At 35.5% G+C, this 15342-nt stretch overlaps 1 protein-coding gene across 3 annotated transcripts in view; it reads right to left on the reverse strand.

The window, feature by feature from the left end:
• Positions 1-675: 675 nt before the first annotated feature.
• The window catches only part of LOC111439764, a 23933-nt gene continuing 9266 nt past the window's right edge, over positions 676-15342 (reverse strand). Inside the window, exons 2-11 of one of the 3 annotated variants that reach the window (XM_023077286.1) lie at positions 14275-14551; positions 13853-14038; positions 13201-13353; positions 11891-12361; positions 8761-10986; positions 7610-7812; positions 7373-7528; positions 4924-5158; positions 2837-3144; positions 676-1376 (exon numbers count right to left, since the gene is read on the reverse strand). In XM_023077286.1, the coding sequence (XP_022933054.1) occupies positions 1061-1376; positions 2837-3144; positions 4924-5158; positions 7373-7528; positions 7610-7812; positions 8761-10986; positions 11891-12361; positions 13201-13353; positions 13853-14038; positions 14275-14551 (4531 nt within the window). In that variant the 3' untranslated portion in view covers positions 676-1060. Of the gene's footprint in view, positions 1377-2836; positions 3145-4923; positions 5159-5270; positions 5315-5497; positions 5530-7372; positions 7529-7609; positions 7813-8760; positions 10987-11890; positions 12362-13200; positions 13354-13852; positions 14039-14274; positions 14552-15342 lie in introns of those variants that run through there. The other 2 variants (XM_023077288.1, XM_023077287.1) reach the window with 2 other exon arrangements.

Here is a 15342-nt window from a genome sequence, read left to right on the forward strand (position 1 = left end):
TTTCTTGAATTATGTAAAAATTACACTCGATGCTAGTTTCCGTATGAAAATTTGTCCCATTATTTTCTTGAATAACCTCTCTACTTCGAGAAATATGTTAGAATCTCCAAGTTTCATTTACACACCGTTCATTTTTTACTAGAACGATCAGTTATTGTTCACATGCTGAGAAAATCTCAACAGGTATAGATTATTACAATTATTTCCAACATATTATCGTATTACTGTTGAGGGTTCTCTCCATTTGCATGCTCTAATCAATACATTAAACCAAAAGGGTATAAATAATAAGAGAGAGCTGGGTTTCAGCAAGGCTTGTAAGAGCGCTAAGAGATTTGAAAAATGTGATCATTCAAAACTAACTGGAAGACCGAAGGGAGGCCAATAAATTCAGTTGCCACAGATACCTCTGTAAATCCAAAAAACTTGGAGATGATTGTAGCAAGTCAAGGCTCATCTGTAGGGGTAAGTAAATAAGAAGAATAGGGAAAAGAAAATGAAAATCCTATTACATATCCATTATTGATATTGACAAGGACATAAATCGATTCTATTGTCATAAACAAATGTGAATTTAACACTTAAAAAACATTTACTTATGTTGGGTTGAATTCAAGCAGACCTCTTAGAATAAGGATACCTTAATTAATGGATGTTAGTATCTGCTCTTACAAGTATCAAATACTGTGTAGGCTTTTCTTTTTCCTTTTTATTCACTTAAATGGTGCAGATGTCCTGATACAATGTTCTTTCTTCTTCGTTGATTATATACATCTGCCTCTAATAATAAATACAGCTAATACTTTACAAAACAATATAAACTGCAGCATTTGATATACAGACGAGAAATGAATTGAGCCACTGTGAGCAGAAATACCTACGTAAAGGCATTCCTCATTTTGGACAACACTTTTGCAGGGTTCATAGGGATGTTTCTTCCTTAGTACCCTCTGAAACCTCCCAGCCATTTAGCTCCCCCATGCAACTTCGCAAAGAATGATCAGGCGCTCAATCAAACGATGCTTTCATGTTACAAAATAGTTAAGATACAATAAATCTTCTATTCTCGAATCGTCCTTCTCAAGTTCTTCTTCATGGGATTTCTGGGGAAGAAAATGCAAGCCACCAACAAAGCAAATGCAAAACCAGCCACCCCACTCAACGGTTGATGTGTGTCGATGCCCATAATCCAAAGAGAATGATGCGTGGGGATGGAGGGCTTATAGCTTATGAATCCTCCCTTCAGAAAAATAAAACTAGATGCTGTAATACCAGCACGTAAGCCAATAGGAATTGACAGGCAGCCGTCCCTCCTTTGGCGGGCTCCCGCCAAACCCAAAGATAACACCCATAAAACCGGTATCGCTTGCAGGGACCTAAAACCCGACATTTATATCAGTTATTTCAATCCCACAAGACGACATGAGGCTGCATTGATAAGCAGAGGCTCTTCCAAAGTAAACTATAGACAGCAGTTCGCAAAAAGTAGAACCTTCTAACTCAACTGTAACACATGGGATAAAGATAGGAATATGCATATCAAATGTTGCTAACTATATTAGAAAAAAGTCCAGTAATAGAACTCTAAATTAGAGCATATAAAACTCCTAAACACATAACTTGCCTCCTAAAATCATGGGAGCTCTTTTCGAGATACTTTGAAAGAAAGGCGCTCGTCTTGAAATTCAATTGAAAGAGAATAAAATGGTTCCACATATTGTTCTCGACTTTGCATTATGAATAGGAATGGAAAAGAAAAAAACTGAACTCGTAGGGAAAAAATATAAACAAATAATTTGATGCATTAGTCAAATAGTGAGATCATTGAACTAATTAACCAACACATTTAATGAAAAATATAATATTTTTGTTAATTTACTAAGGAGGAGAAGCAAATACATACTACTTTGAATTGAGCAACAACAGTTATTCGGAACACACTTGTCATGTCTCTTGCATGGAATATTAAAGAAAATTTCCTCCCTTCGAACAGTAAATGACGAAAATCAAATTGTTTAATCTATTCCCTAGCTCATTTAATTGTGTCCAAACATATATCTTTTTATCTATTTATTTTTCTTTTTTGGAAAAGATGTTTTTTTGGTCCCTAAATTTTAAGTCCCAATGTTACATTTTTCCTCCCGTTTTGAGTTTAGTTACATTTGGTCCCAAAATTTCTAGATTTTACATTTTTATCCTGAATAACTAAGGCTCGCTTTAGGTCTTTTGTTGAGTATGTAATGCTCACTGAGTAATAATGCTCGCTTTAGGTCTATGGTATTAACTTCCAAATAATTAATTTAAAATAATATGGTGTGAATTTATCAATTAATTTTAATGATGACCAGAAGTTAATGAAAACTAATTTAATTATAATCAATTTATTTATTTTAAGTTCATAAATAGAAAATTAACACAAATAACTAAAAGTGAGCTTGAGTAAAAGTTTAAGGGTAAATGTGTAAAATCCGCTTATGGACCAAATAAAAACCAAATTCAAACCTCTAAGGTAAAAATGTAGAGATCTATTAGAAACTAAACTCAAAATTCAGAGATAAAAATGGAACATTTTGAAACCTATGAATCAAATGAAAATTATACTCAAAACTAACCAAAAACGTATTTTACCCCTTTTTTTAATACTCCAAACATATATCTTGAAGTAAGAAAATTTCCCCATTGGTAACATGGAGGAAAAAAAAAATGTTAGCAGTTATAAAAATAAAAAAGACAACACGAAAATAATTTCAAAAGAAAACCAAAATAAAAAACAGACAACCAACCAACCAAGATGATAGGGCGGAAGGGAGATGTAATCAAACAATGAAAATTTTACCTCTGTAATATTGCGAAAGCTAGTCCTGAAATGATAATCCCTGGGTAGTATCCGAGATCCAAAGCAATTTCTTCAGTTAACCATGACCTAAAGAGAAATTCTTCCACTGCTGTAACAAATATTGATGATATAACTCCAACACTAACCAGCAACAGACTTCCCCCTAGCACCTTTAACCATGAAACCCAGTTCACCAAAGTTGGAATAGCTGGCAATGAAAGAGTTGTGTAACCAAGAAATCCATTTACACATTGAATTCCCAAGAGACCCGCAACTCCTCCAAAGAAGGCCATAAGAAAATCATAACTCTGCATGCAAGGAGCTAAATATTATTAGTGGTGAAGCAAAACTGAACTTTGTTTAGAGAGAATAATGTTTATTATCTCACAAATAGATAGTACAGCGGAATTAACAAACATGGAATCTAACAAAATTTCACAGTAATTAAGAAAATATATTGACAAATAATGGAAAGATAATATCAACCAACCCACACATAGCCCAGCTGCATAAGGCACCATATCTTCAATAAAAGGGCTTTTGGCTCGAATCCAACTCTCAACATGTTGGACAAATAAAAAAAAAAAAAAAAAGGAAAGGTACTATCCAATCTAAATAAAGATGGAATGCTTTTCTTATGATGACTTGGGAGAAGAAATTTAGATGGAGATTTCACTTGAATATGAGCAAACAAGAAATAAGGTTTGTAAATGAAAGAACATGTACGGATTAAAAAAAAATTCCTAGAGCGTGATTTGGTAGATTCTCTCAAGTTATGAGGAAGATGGGCTACAAACAAAGTCAAGGAGATCCTACGTTGTTCATAAAACATTTGACTGCATGGGTTGTTATAGCACTAATTGTTAATGTTGATAATATATTGTCACAGGAACAATAGTAATGAACAAGATCAACTAAGAAAATGGTTTAATGAATTTGAAGTGAAAAAACTTGGAAAGATGAAATATTTCCATCGAATCAAAGTAAACGATTCTAAGCAATGCATTCTTTTCACAATAGAAATACGTGACTGACTTAGGGAACCTTGGTAGCAAACTAGTGGGAACACATTATGTGAAATAGAAGACATCAAGTAAATAAGGAAACTTATAAAAGGTTTAGCAAATTGATATATCTAGACCAGATATTACTTAGGTTGTGGGAGTGGTAAGTCCATTTATGCATATCCCATGAACAGTTCACTATAAAGAAATGCATATGATATTTCATTATTTGAGGAATTCCACTGGGAGGGGATTGCTGTTTATGAATGGCGAGCAACTCAATTTAGGATGCATATTTATGCGTGTTCAGTAGTTGGTAAAAATCACCTTCTGCTTCTGGGTGAAAATTTGGTAACATGGAGAAGTAAAAAGCAAAATGTGGCTGCACAAGATCGAGATCAGAATTCGAGCGATGGCCTTAGGCATTTGTAAATTACTCTAGATAAAATTATCTGTGAAGTCTTGAAGATTTCATGAGGAAGGACTATGAAGCCGTAATGTGATAATAAGTCTGTTATACGTATCACCTATTATCCAATTCAATATGATTGAACCAAGCAAGTAGAAGTTGATTGCACCTTATAAAAGAGAGGTTGGATCGTGGTCTAATTTGCACTTCATTTATGTCAACCAATAATCAAATAGCAGATATTTTCATAATAGACAACTTCTAGAATTTGGTTAGCAAACTGGGAACGGAAAATATTCACTCACCAGCTTGAAGGGAATGTCATTATAATTTACATCTTTTTTTTTAATATTTTTATTTCCTCATTTGTAATTAGCCCTTAATTGGTAATTGTTTCCTTATATGATATTCTCCTTCCAAGTTTGTTTTCCATGTAACCATTTAGACGAGTCTTGTACCCCATTCTTCTTCAGTAGGAAAGAATCATCTTCCCCAGTATTGAAAATTTCATTTTCTTGAGAATAGTATCTAATCTAAATAAAGATAAAAAAAGATAAAAACTATTTAAATTATGCAAGCAACATCAGCTGATATCTCCCCTCCAACAAGGCAGAGACGCAAGCAAAGTCAGTTCTTAACAAGATTTTTATCAAGTGCCAAGTTGAAAATGGTACCTTAAACCAAGATGCCAAATCCAGCCCATATTCTTTTGCTGGGTCTTCATACCCACGTATTCTTTTGCCCCACATCATAACAAGAATCGCGAGAGCGATATAAAGACCAAAACCACAAGCAAGATTAGCAATTTTTGAGGGAGTATGAGAAGTCCAGCTATCAACAAGTTTGGGAAGCAGTGGAAGAGTAATTGGTGACCATAAAATAAGCACCAAACCGACAGACCCAAGAATCCTACAAAACAGTTGAGATAAAGAGTAAATCAATAAACATTAGATCAAAGATATGAATACTTATTCATCGAATAAACAAGTATAATGAAGATGAGGAACCCTCAATCTATAAGACTATAAATTATAAGAAACTTGCCCATCTAGAGTGTTGAAAAGCTAAAGTAATAATAAAATCCAAGTAAAAAATGATACTATAACAAACAACGCCTCCATTACATGATTATCCTGCAAATTATATTAGTTTCTTTCCAACCATACCCTCCAACATAACAGCACAACCATGCAGAATTTTTAAAAGGTTATCCATCTTTTACTTGAAAGGTCACCGACTATCTGCTGTGAATCCCTTAGAATTACCCAACAAGCATTGATCTGGTGTAGAAGATAAACCCATAATTTAATAGTGAAATTACAATGAAGAAAAAGGGTAACAAATTCATATAATTTATGATGGAAAAAATATGGTGAAAGGAGATAAAAAGAATCATAAAATGGCTAGAAAAGAAGTGATAAGTATAATGGGCCCTCCACATATCTCCATATTGGTATGATATTGTCCACTTTGGGCATAAGCCCTCATGATTTTGTTGTTTTACTCAAAAGCTTCATACTTAAGGAGATAATTGTCCTCACTTATACACATTGGATCTCTTCTTCCCTTGCTGATGTGGGACTTTATTTGCACCTAACAACCCTCCCCCAAACAAAGTACCATACTTGAGTCTCCCTTCAAACAAATTTATCCCCTCCCAATAACAAGAACTTGTTTTTCTCCCTGACACAACATCTGATAGAGCACGAGCACATAACAACAATTGACAAAGAATGTTCATTTTACTCTTATTAAGGCTAAATAGAGCACAAATGAGGCTCATTAACTCTCTTTGCTTGGGATCTAAGGATTTCTCCAACACATAACTAGGTTTAGGCTATGACTAATACCAATTGATGTGGACAACGTACCCCACTCCACATATCTTCAATTGATACGGTATTGTTTACTATGAGCATAAGCCCTCATGGTATTTTTTTCTACCCAAAAGACCCCATACCAACAGAGATAATTGTCCTCACTACTATTGATTTCTCCTTTCCCTAGCCAATATTTGACTTTATTTGCACCTAACAGGAAAGAGTAAAGTAAAGAACCGAATTGACGATTTATGAAAAACAGCTGCTAGAATTATCTATTAAGGAGAATCTTCGGCTTGTGATTGTGCTCTCAACTCTTTCAAATCTATACCTGTTTTTTTCTCATGTTTCTAATTTATGACAATTTTTATTAAATAAATTTTGGAAAGGAAGAAAGAGGATTGGGAAGAAAGAAATTATAGATCAATTGAGTTTGCAAAAGAACCCATTCCACTTACCTAGCCGTGTATTGGGATTTTTATTTTTTGCTGTCAGCTGCCCAGGTTTCCTCTCTTTCAACTAATAAGAAGAAAAGAATTGGGAAAAAGGGGAACATGGGGAGGAGAAAGGGTTGGTACAACTCATTTCCTAAATCATAATCTAACATGTCAAGCAAATTAGAAGAGTCAATATATTTGCCAACCGCCTGTTATGGTCTTATAGAGATTTGGGTAAATTCAGTTTCTTCCATTAGTTGTTTAACCACAACTAGGTGTTAAGATAGCCCATTGATATTGAAGGCCAAAGCCATTATGTTGTTTTTTTTTTTTTTCTTTTATTGGTCTTTTTGTATATGGGTCTTATATTGCTTTTCTGTGGCCCGCGTGTATTATGGGATTTTCCGTTCTGTTAGAAGAATAATTCCAGCATGTATGAGTTATTTTAGGAGTATTCCTGCCCAAGTCTCCGTATATGGCTGGTATTCTCTCTACATAAATATATAGGGTTTTCTCCTGCATTTCGTTTCTTCTCCTTCATTCATTTTTCATTTTCTTTGCAATCGAAGAAACTAGGGGCATTGCAAGCAATGGATGTTACCAACTAGTCATTCCAAAATCTGTTTAATGACAACCGTTCTACTTGGTATCTGGTGCTCAAGTCCCTTTCGAAGAGAGGGTTCCATCTAAAGCCCATAGCCAGTTTTATCATCAAGCTAAAGAAAAGCTGTTAACCTAATCTCTAAGAAAATGGCAACATCTATCCTTGACAAAAACGAAAGAACAACAAAGTAGTCAATAGCTAGCTACGACAACAGTATTCAATACTTTGGAGAAATGCAGTAGAGTTTTGCAATTAAAATTACCTCTGAAACAAAGGGCGTTCAGCTATTCGAAGAATCGAGATAAGTTTTTCAGTCACACTCATTGCAGTACGTATACCACCCCAGAGTAAAGCTATTCTTCCTACTAGCTTCAATATGCCGCCCTTCTCTCCCAATTCAGCTAGCATATTGACTAGCCTGTTTGAAAAGGGAAGAAATACTTAGAAAAAGAGAAAAGGACATAAAAAATTGTGTAAGACATGCATTTGCGGCCAAAACCTTTCTTCATCTACTTCACCATCTTCCTTCTTGGGCACCACTGGACTAGCAACTGACATTGCCTTCTCAGCAAGAGCAGTGACGATGTTATGATTCTTTTCAGGTATTATCTGCTCGTCATGCCTTTCTGGCTCTTTCTGAAGACTAGCTTTCTCCTTGGACTTGAATGAACTTTCAGTAGTGTCATCAGTTCCACACAAATTCTGCGTGTTTGAGTTCAGAAACACATTTAAAGCACAAATATAAACAGGACAATGATCACATTTACTTCTATATACATGCATGGTGAGGAAGTAATAAATAAGAATTAATCCCTAGGAATGAAGGAAAATATTTTGAACTCCAAATTAATGTCAACTTTAAAATGACAGAACAAAGGAAGAGATTTAAAAAGTCCCCATGGAACAACAAGAAGCGAATAATTAAAAGCAAGAATGAATACTTGCATTCTTTTCTTCTCTTTTTTTATTCAATCGAAAATATTTGTAATAATTGGGGGCTTTCTTCCAAGTTTCAAGATACTTCTCGCCTTTGTTTGCTTTGGTTTCTTGATCTTTACATTGTATTTGCTGTTTCTTTGTTTTGCAAATCTTCCCTTAGTCCACACTTTGTAGACTTGGATTTGTTGTTCACTTTTGAATCTTTTCCAGCATTAATGAAAAGTCTTGTTTCCTTTTGCTACATATGTTATATGTGTGTGTGTGTGTGTGTAGATATCTATATATATATATATATTATATGTATATATATATTATATGTGTATATATATTATATGTATGATTCGGGGACTGATCACATCAAGGTGCAAAAGGCAATGCAAAAAACAAAAATTTCCAAGCGACATATACCTGCTGATGTACCAGTAAAGCAGATGCTCCAAGAGCAGCTGTGACAGCTCCAACCACAACACTATCTTTATTTAAACTTCTCATTTCAGCACATATGTTATATGTGTGTGTGTGTGTGTAGATATATATATATATATATATAGATATATATATATATATACGTGTATATATATTATATGTATATATATATTATACGTGTATATATATTATATGTATATATATATTATATGTATGATTCGGGGACTGATCACATCAAGGTGCAAAAGGCAATGCAAAAAACAAAAATTTCCAAGCGACATATACCTGCTGATGTACCAGTAAAGCAGATGCTCCAAGAGCAGCTGTGACAGCTCCAACCACAACACTATCTTTATTTAAACTTCTCATTTCAGCACATCCTTCTTCCCCACCCACTGTATCGGTCAGTATAACATTTTGATTTCTGTCACCAGATTTCTTAGCTTGATCAACGCCCAAGCATTCTCCCTGGTTATCATCATGCAGCGTAGTCACATGAAAAGATTTTCTTAAAGCTGCCAAGCTAGAGCCAATTATAACACCTAAAGGAAGAATTTTTTTCAAATAAACAGTTTCCTGAACAGAAGATGAAATTGATCTAATAATCTGCTCGCCACAAAGAGTACCCATTTTATCTGCAATGGAATTAATGCTGTCACTTTTACTTCCTAAGCACTGTCTGCATCCACTGCCATATCCAACAGCCACTGACAACAGATTTGCAACATGTTCAATGTCTCTGTCAACGCCCAATTTTAAGTCCTTGTTAGCTGCACTCAACCTACGGCCAACTTCAACCTTCAAACTGTCCTGTATAATAGATCTAACAAAGTATTCCAGATCCTTTTGTCCATCACTACATTTGATTTCTTCGTTTCCATTGACCGTGTTTTGATATTCCCCAACTGACTCTGGCTGATTGTCACTGTCCAAGATCATATAAAGTGGCTCAATAACATCATCAGTATTCTTCCCTTTTGCATGTGCATAGGCATTCACTTTTCCTTCAAGTTCTTCAGATGTTGAAATAGCACCATTTTCATTGCCCGGGTGTTCAATAAACTTCCACTGATCTTTTTCAGGAATATAATCAAGCAACAATGTTGCAGTCGTATCCTTATCAAGTGGTTTAGTAGGCATATTTGAGGCAATGTATTTCAAGAAAAAATTACTGTGAACAGAATCTAAATACGCATTTGAAGTCATGTCCACATTGCCATCCAAATCAATTAGTTCGTCCTTTTCATTTTCATCCTGGCCAACTTGGGCTGACTGAGGTCTAATCAAATAGCTCCGATTAATTGAGACCAGGTCTGAAGTGAATTCCTCCTCTTCCCGTTCACTTGAAACATTATGCTCTGATTCTCCTCTCCTCTCCAGGATATTAATTATACGAGGACCACTTAGCCTTCCAGGTTTTACAGACGAATCCATGTTACCACATTCTTTCTTCCCTGATGACTTTTCATTATCGTTACCTGAGCAATTATTGTTAACTAAGGAATCAGTCTTCTTGTCCTCACTTTCATTTTCTGAACCCTCCAACTGCGAGATCATATTTTCAATTACATTAAATACATTATTGACTGCTAACTGGGTGGAATCATCAATCCCTGCCAAGGCATCCAAAGCCTGAGAAACGCTGAAGCTGTTGACATTAGATTCAGAAACGAGAGGCTTGGTATGTTCTACAACAGGTTGCACACTATTTGTATCCATCTGATCATTATTGTATTCATGTTCCACTCGATGTGTCTCTGATGTAGACCCTGCTGATGAAAGTGCTTCCTCTATTGTAAGAGATGACACCGCCTTATCATCAATTGAAGGATCTATAGCTTTCTCTTCATTTTTCTTGCGTTTACTCTCTTCCTCCTCATCTGATTTAGCAATTCCACCTCCCTGGTCTTTGTAATTATCACCAATGGCTACTTCGTGTGAACCTAACTGTTCAACCTTGCTTGAAAATTCTGGCTTCCCACTTATGTCTAGTTCTTTCCCACCATTATCAAAATACTGGGAAGCATTTTCCCTAGAAAATTCATCATCTGAAACAGTACTACCAGAGCCACTGGTCTCCCTCCTTATAGAACTGATAGTATCATCACCATGAATGCTAAGTGGCTGAGAACCATTTTGATCAATAGAATTTTGGTCTGAGGAAGGAGGCTCAGATTCCAGTTCCCCAATAAACTTGTCCTTTGTAGGTTGATGGCTATCAGAACCATCTGAAACATCTTTAACAACTCCCATCTCGTGCAAAGGTGAAGAAACTTGAGAGGAACCTTCAGCATCTGCCACATGTCTGACCTTCTCCTCAGTCTTTTTCTTCAATTCTAATGTGGCATTGGATTTATGAGAAGTGCCAGTTAAATCACTAACCTTTAAGTTTGATCCTTGAGCATGCAATATCCCAGATAGAGCAGTTGTAAGCTTTCCACGGACTTCTTCCGGTACAGCATCTTGCAGAGCTTTCATCAGTGTCTCTCCTTTATCCACAGCATTCAAGACCTGAACAAGGAAGCAGCATAACAACTTAAGTGGATGGATAACATAGTTTTGAATGAGCCAGCAAAACGTACCAATGCGTTGCATATTACTGAGAAACAGAGCACGTAGTAACGGACACAGACCATAAAAGAAGAAAAACTTGACAAAGCATAAAAGATATTAATTATTGAGAATATGAACGAAGAAAAACTTCAAATTCTTTAGTCCCAAAATTACGTGAAGAGAATTAATTTGCCAGAAAATTTTGGTTGAAAAAGCCATTGGGTGAAGGTAACCAGAAACCATCACTTTGATAGTACAAACCTCGTTGAAAAAATAATAGGGTGACAATGTGACAGAAAATTTTGGTGCACATCTGTCTTAATTTGATAAAGAAATTGATGAACAGACCTTACAGAACAAAGATATTGGGAGCAGGAGCTACCGGTTTTCCTTTCATTTTCACTACGTTCCTCCTGTCCCTATTCTCTGCTTTCTTCTTCATAAGTTAACCATGCTTTGAAAAGTAGAAGAATAAAGGAGATGTATAGGATCTTTTTATAGAAGTACATGTTAGATATACATGTTCTTCTTGTATTTCAAATATCACAGAAAAGTCCTAGAGAAATAGCAGCTCCTAGCTTGACAAAAGGAGGGGAGAGAAAAGGGGGGGTGGGTGGAGGTAGGGAAGTGCATGAAGAAAACGGTAGCAAAGAAGTCTCTGATTTTCCTCGTTTCCCCCTTGCTTTCATGTACAATATGAGATTTATTAAATAGATAAACAAATAAATAAAACAAATGCGCAAGGACATTATACACTCCACAGAAAGGGTAAAGAAAGGATAAAGCTTATCATAATTTACAACTTCAGACAATTGAAGAAATCTGCAATTTATAAGAATGGATGAGGAGACGGCCTAGTTACCTTTTTCTTTTCTTCCTCAGTCAGAGTGTCAGGGTAAGTCATATCAAGAATATTCAATGCCACTTCAGCTGTCCGTACCACTTGACCTTTTTCAATATCTTCTGAACTGACTTCGTCCTTTTTCCCCATATCATCACTAATAGAGCTGGTTTGGTCCAAAACTCCAAATACAATTTCTAGAGACCCTTTATTCTCAAGTTGTGATTTTCTCTGCGAGTCATTTTGAGATCTAAGGTGAGTACGGTTACTACTGTGACTCTCTTCAAGTTTCTTCTTGATAAAGCTTGTTGGTTGGTATTCACTCGAAGCATCTGACCAGTTGTAATCTAGTTGCCTGATGACTTTTCCTCTTTCTTCCACTGTTCTGCCATCCACGAGAGCTAAGCCTCTGGAAGAGTTGATGGTAATGTCTACGTCCTTGAGAAGAGGGTGACGACCTTTCAAGAGCCCAAGCTCTACTGCTGTAAGCCACTATGTGTATTACACGCATACTAATTAGAATATGGTTAGTAGAGATGCACCGAACTCCACATTTTTCCTACCAAAAGGGTTTTGGTAGAATTAAACTGTGGAAAAGACATTTCAAAAAGGGTTTTGGTAGAATTAAACTGTGGAAAAGACATTTCAAAATCCAAACCCTATGAATCAAGAGAAACAGAGAACCAACAGAGCTAACTATGAAATGTTGTGTGAATAGTAAGAAATTGCTGAACGGTGACAAATACCTTCAAATTAATTTCAAAATGCAAACCCTATGAATCACAGAACCAACAGAGCTAACTATGAAATGTTGTGTGAATAGTAAGAAATTGCTGAACGGTGACAGATACTTTCAAATTTATGAATAAAACTGGAAGGAGAATAAGGAGAACAGTTTCACTTAATACGTCAGAGGATACGATGTATATTGCTTTATTTAAAAATAACGGAAAGTTTCCAATTTGAACTCTTGTTCAAGCGCAAACCATGATCATTTTAGTTATCAGCAATCTTTGACGTGAATTATGGAAAACTCTGAGAACAGAGAGGAAGATATCAATTAATGTCACCCATATATAAAATAACCATCTACCTGCTTCAAGTGAGGTGCTTTCATTTTCAGCTAGGAATTAATAAAATCCGTGGATGAATCTAAAGTTCAATAAGAAATTACAAAGTTTCATCAACATACACATTTCAATCCCCCAAGATTGAAATAAAGTGAGTTAGTTCAACAAACATGAGAGTGAAGACCTGATTCCCGAAAATTAGCAGATGATGCAATAACTTATCTTGTTACAAGATCACAGGGAAAGAAAATAATTCATTACCTCAATCGATAACTGTTGGCACCAAGATAGATCAGGTTGCACACTAGATATAATACTAGATGGCGAATAAGAACACAACAGAAGACTTGTAAATGGATTTTCTGCTATCAAACTGCGTGGAATTGAGAATACTGGAGCTGATCCATTGTCATTCTGATAATTTCGACATTTTAACGAGTCAGAAAACTGATTTATTTGTTTATTTGTGTATGAGAAAGAGATGTCAACTATCAAACAAATATAACTCATTGAAAACAGAACTACTTTAAACATAAGATGATGAAATGCCTTATGGCAAACAAAGTTTATGCATTTACAATCAATATTAAAACATTAAATTTTCTGGGTAGCTCAGCTATATAGAATGCCTTGATAATGAAATGAAATAATTGAACTCCGTAGAATCAACCTTGCTGTATAAATAGAATGAAACTGGCTATCTCATACTTATTGTAATTTGGCATGCATACAGAGTCATTAAGTGAACTTTAATTGAGCTACATTTTAAAAATGATTTCACTCACCATAATGTAACTAGAATTCTATGGGTGAGTACACAAACACGTAAACAGAGTATGAACTGGAAGAATCTACCATATCTTTTAAGCTTAACAACATAACTCAAAGAAAAAACCATGTATAAAACGTGCACCTGGATATAAAGTACAGGAATTTTCACATTCCCAACCACACTTCTTGTGCTCGACTTTGAGTAGAAATCTTCAATAGAATTAAAACCAAGAGAAACACGCGATATTAATTTTTCAAACTCACGCACAGATTTAGCTTCAAGAGCCTTTTCCACATCAAAGCCTTTAGCTTTCCCTTGAAAAAGTTCCTGCAAATTAAAAATGTCATATAGCAACAACAGTTACAATTCAGTATCCAGTAACAAACTAAACCCACAAAGCCAAAGGCACACATGCCACGCTATGAGAAAGCATATTTCATTTTCTTGTTAAAAAAAAAAAAAAAAAAAAAAGTTAAGCCATCAGGCATTGGAAGTTTCGGCTCTTCTTCATAAACATTAAGCTATATTTAATGAGGCAACAAACAGGAGCAGGAATCACAAACCTTATTAGATTTCAGAATATTAATCAGCCCACCAGTGAGATCATGATCAATGGCCATGTGATATGGAGGGGTCTGGGCGGCCTCCTCCAAGTCAAAAGGATTGTCAATGCATGTTGCAGCAGTAAGTGGTGTTCTCTCACCGACTTCTGCCAGGTACTTGGTCAACATGTTTGCACCATATCCCCAGCCAATGGCTATCAATGCTGTCCAGGGCCTCGCCTTACTAATGAACTGTACAGCTGTGTAGATATCATCGCTGTCAGCAGCTGAAAACAGCCTACATAAATAGATTAATTAAGAGTTATTCTATCCGTTTTTTTTTCTCTCTCTCTACCCCGCATGTGAAAGTATGAAATCAGATAGTCACTGTATTTTGAAACTCAAACGCAAATTTTGAAGGTCACTCCACCTATTGTGTAGGAGGGGGCGCTAGGGAGTGGAGGATGATTCTCGTCCAGCATACCGCTAAAGACCAATACCACGAGTTCTTTTTTTTTTTTTTTTTGGTATGAAGGGGACAGAAAAATGTTTTTTTTTAAAGAATATATGACACTTTTCAATAAGAGAATAAAAGGAGACTACCACTGAAAGAACAAACTCCAAAAGGAGAAAAAAAAACAGAAAAAAAAAAGGACAGAATGAAGCAGCAAAACAAAGTAAACTTAAAGAAATGAAGAGATTAAATCCAGAAACAAATAATAAATCCAGCCCAACTCTGATAAATATTCTGAATAGGAAGCCCTACAAATTTCTTGGAGCACCACGAGGAAGAATTTAAATGTGGATTCAAAGCTTCCATAACTCAAACGATTAAGAACTTTGAAAACAACGCTGATCTTGAAATCATGACTCAGAAAGAAGGGATTGATTGCATTGAATAACTCGGAAAGAAGGGCTTGATTGCATTGAACCAAAGAAGATAAACCTTCAAACTCAACAAAGGACCCCAGATTGGTTGAACGACATTATCCTTCATTTTGTTCGAAAATACCCACTAAAGGTTGAACAAAGCAAATGAGTTAAACCAACTATTGTGAGTAGGAGCATTCAAAAAAAAAAAAAAAAAAA

Source organism: Cucurbita moschata, unplaced genomic scaffold, assembly GCF_002738365.1.
Source record: "Cucurbita moschata cultivar Rifu unplaced genomic scaffold, Cmos_1.0 Cmo_Scf00106, whole genome shotgun sequence".
Taxonomy (NCBI): Eukaryota; Viridiplantae; Streptophyta; class Magnoliopsida; order Cucurbitales; family Cucurbitaceae; genus Cucurbita; species Cucurbita moschata.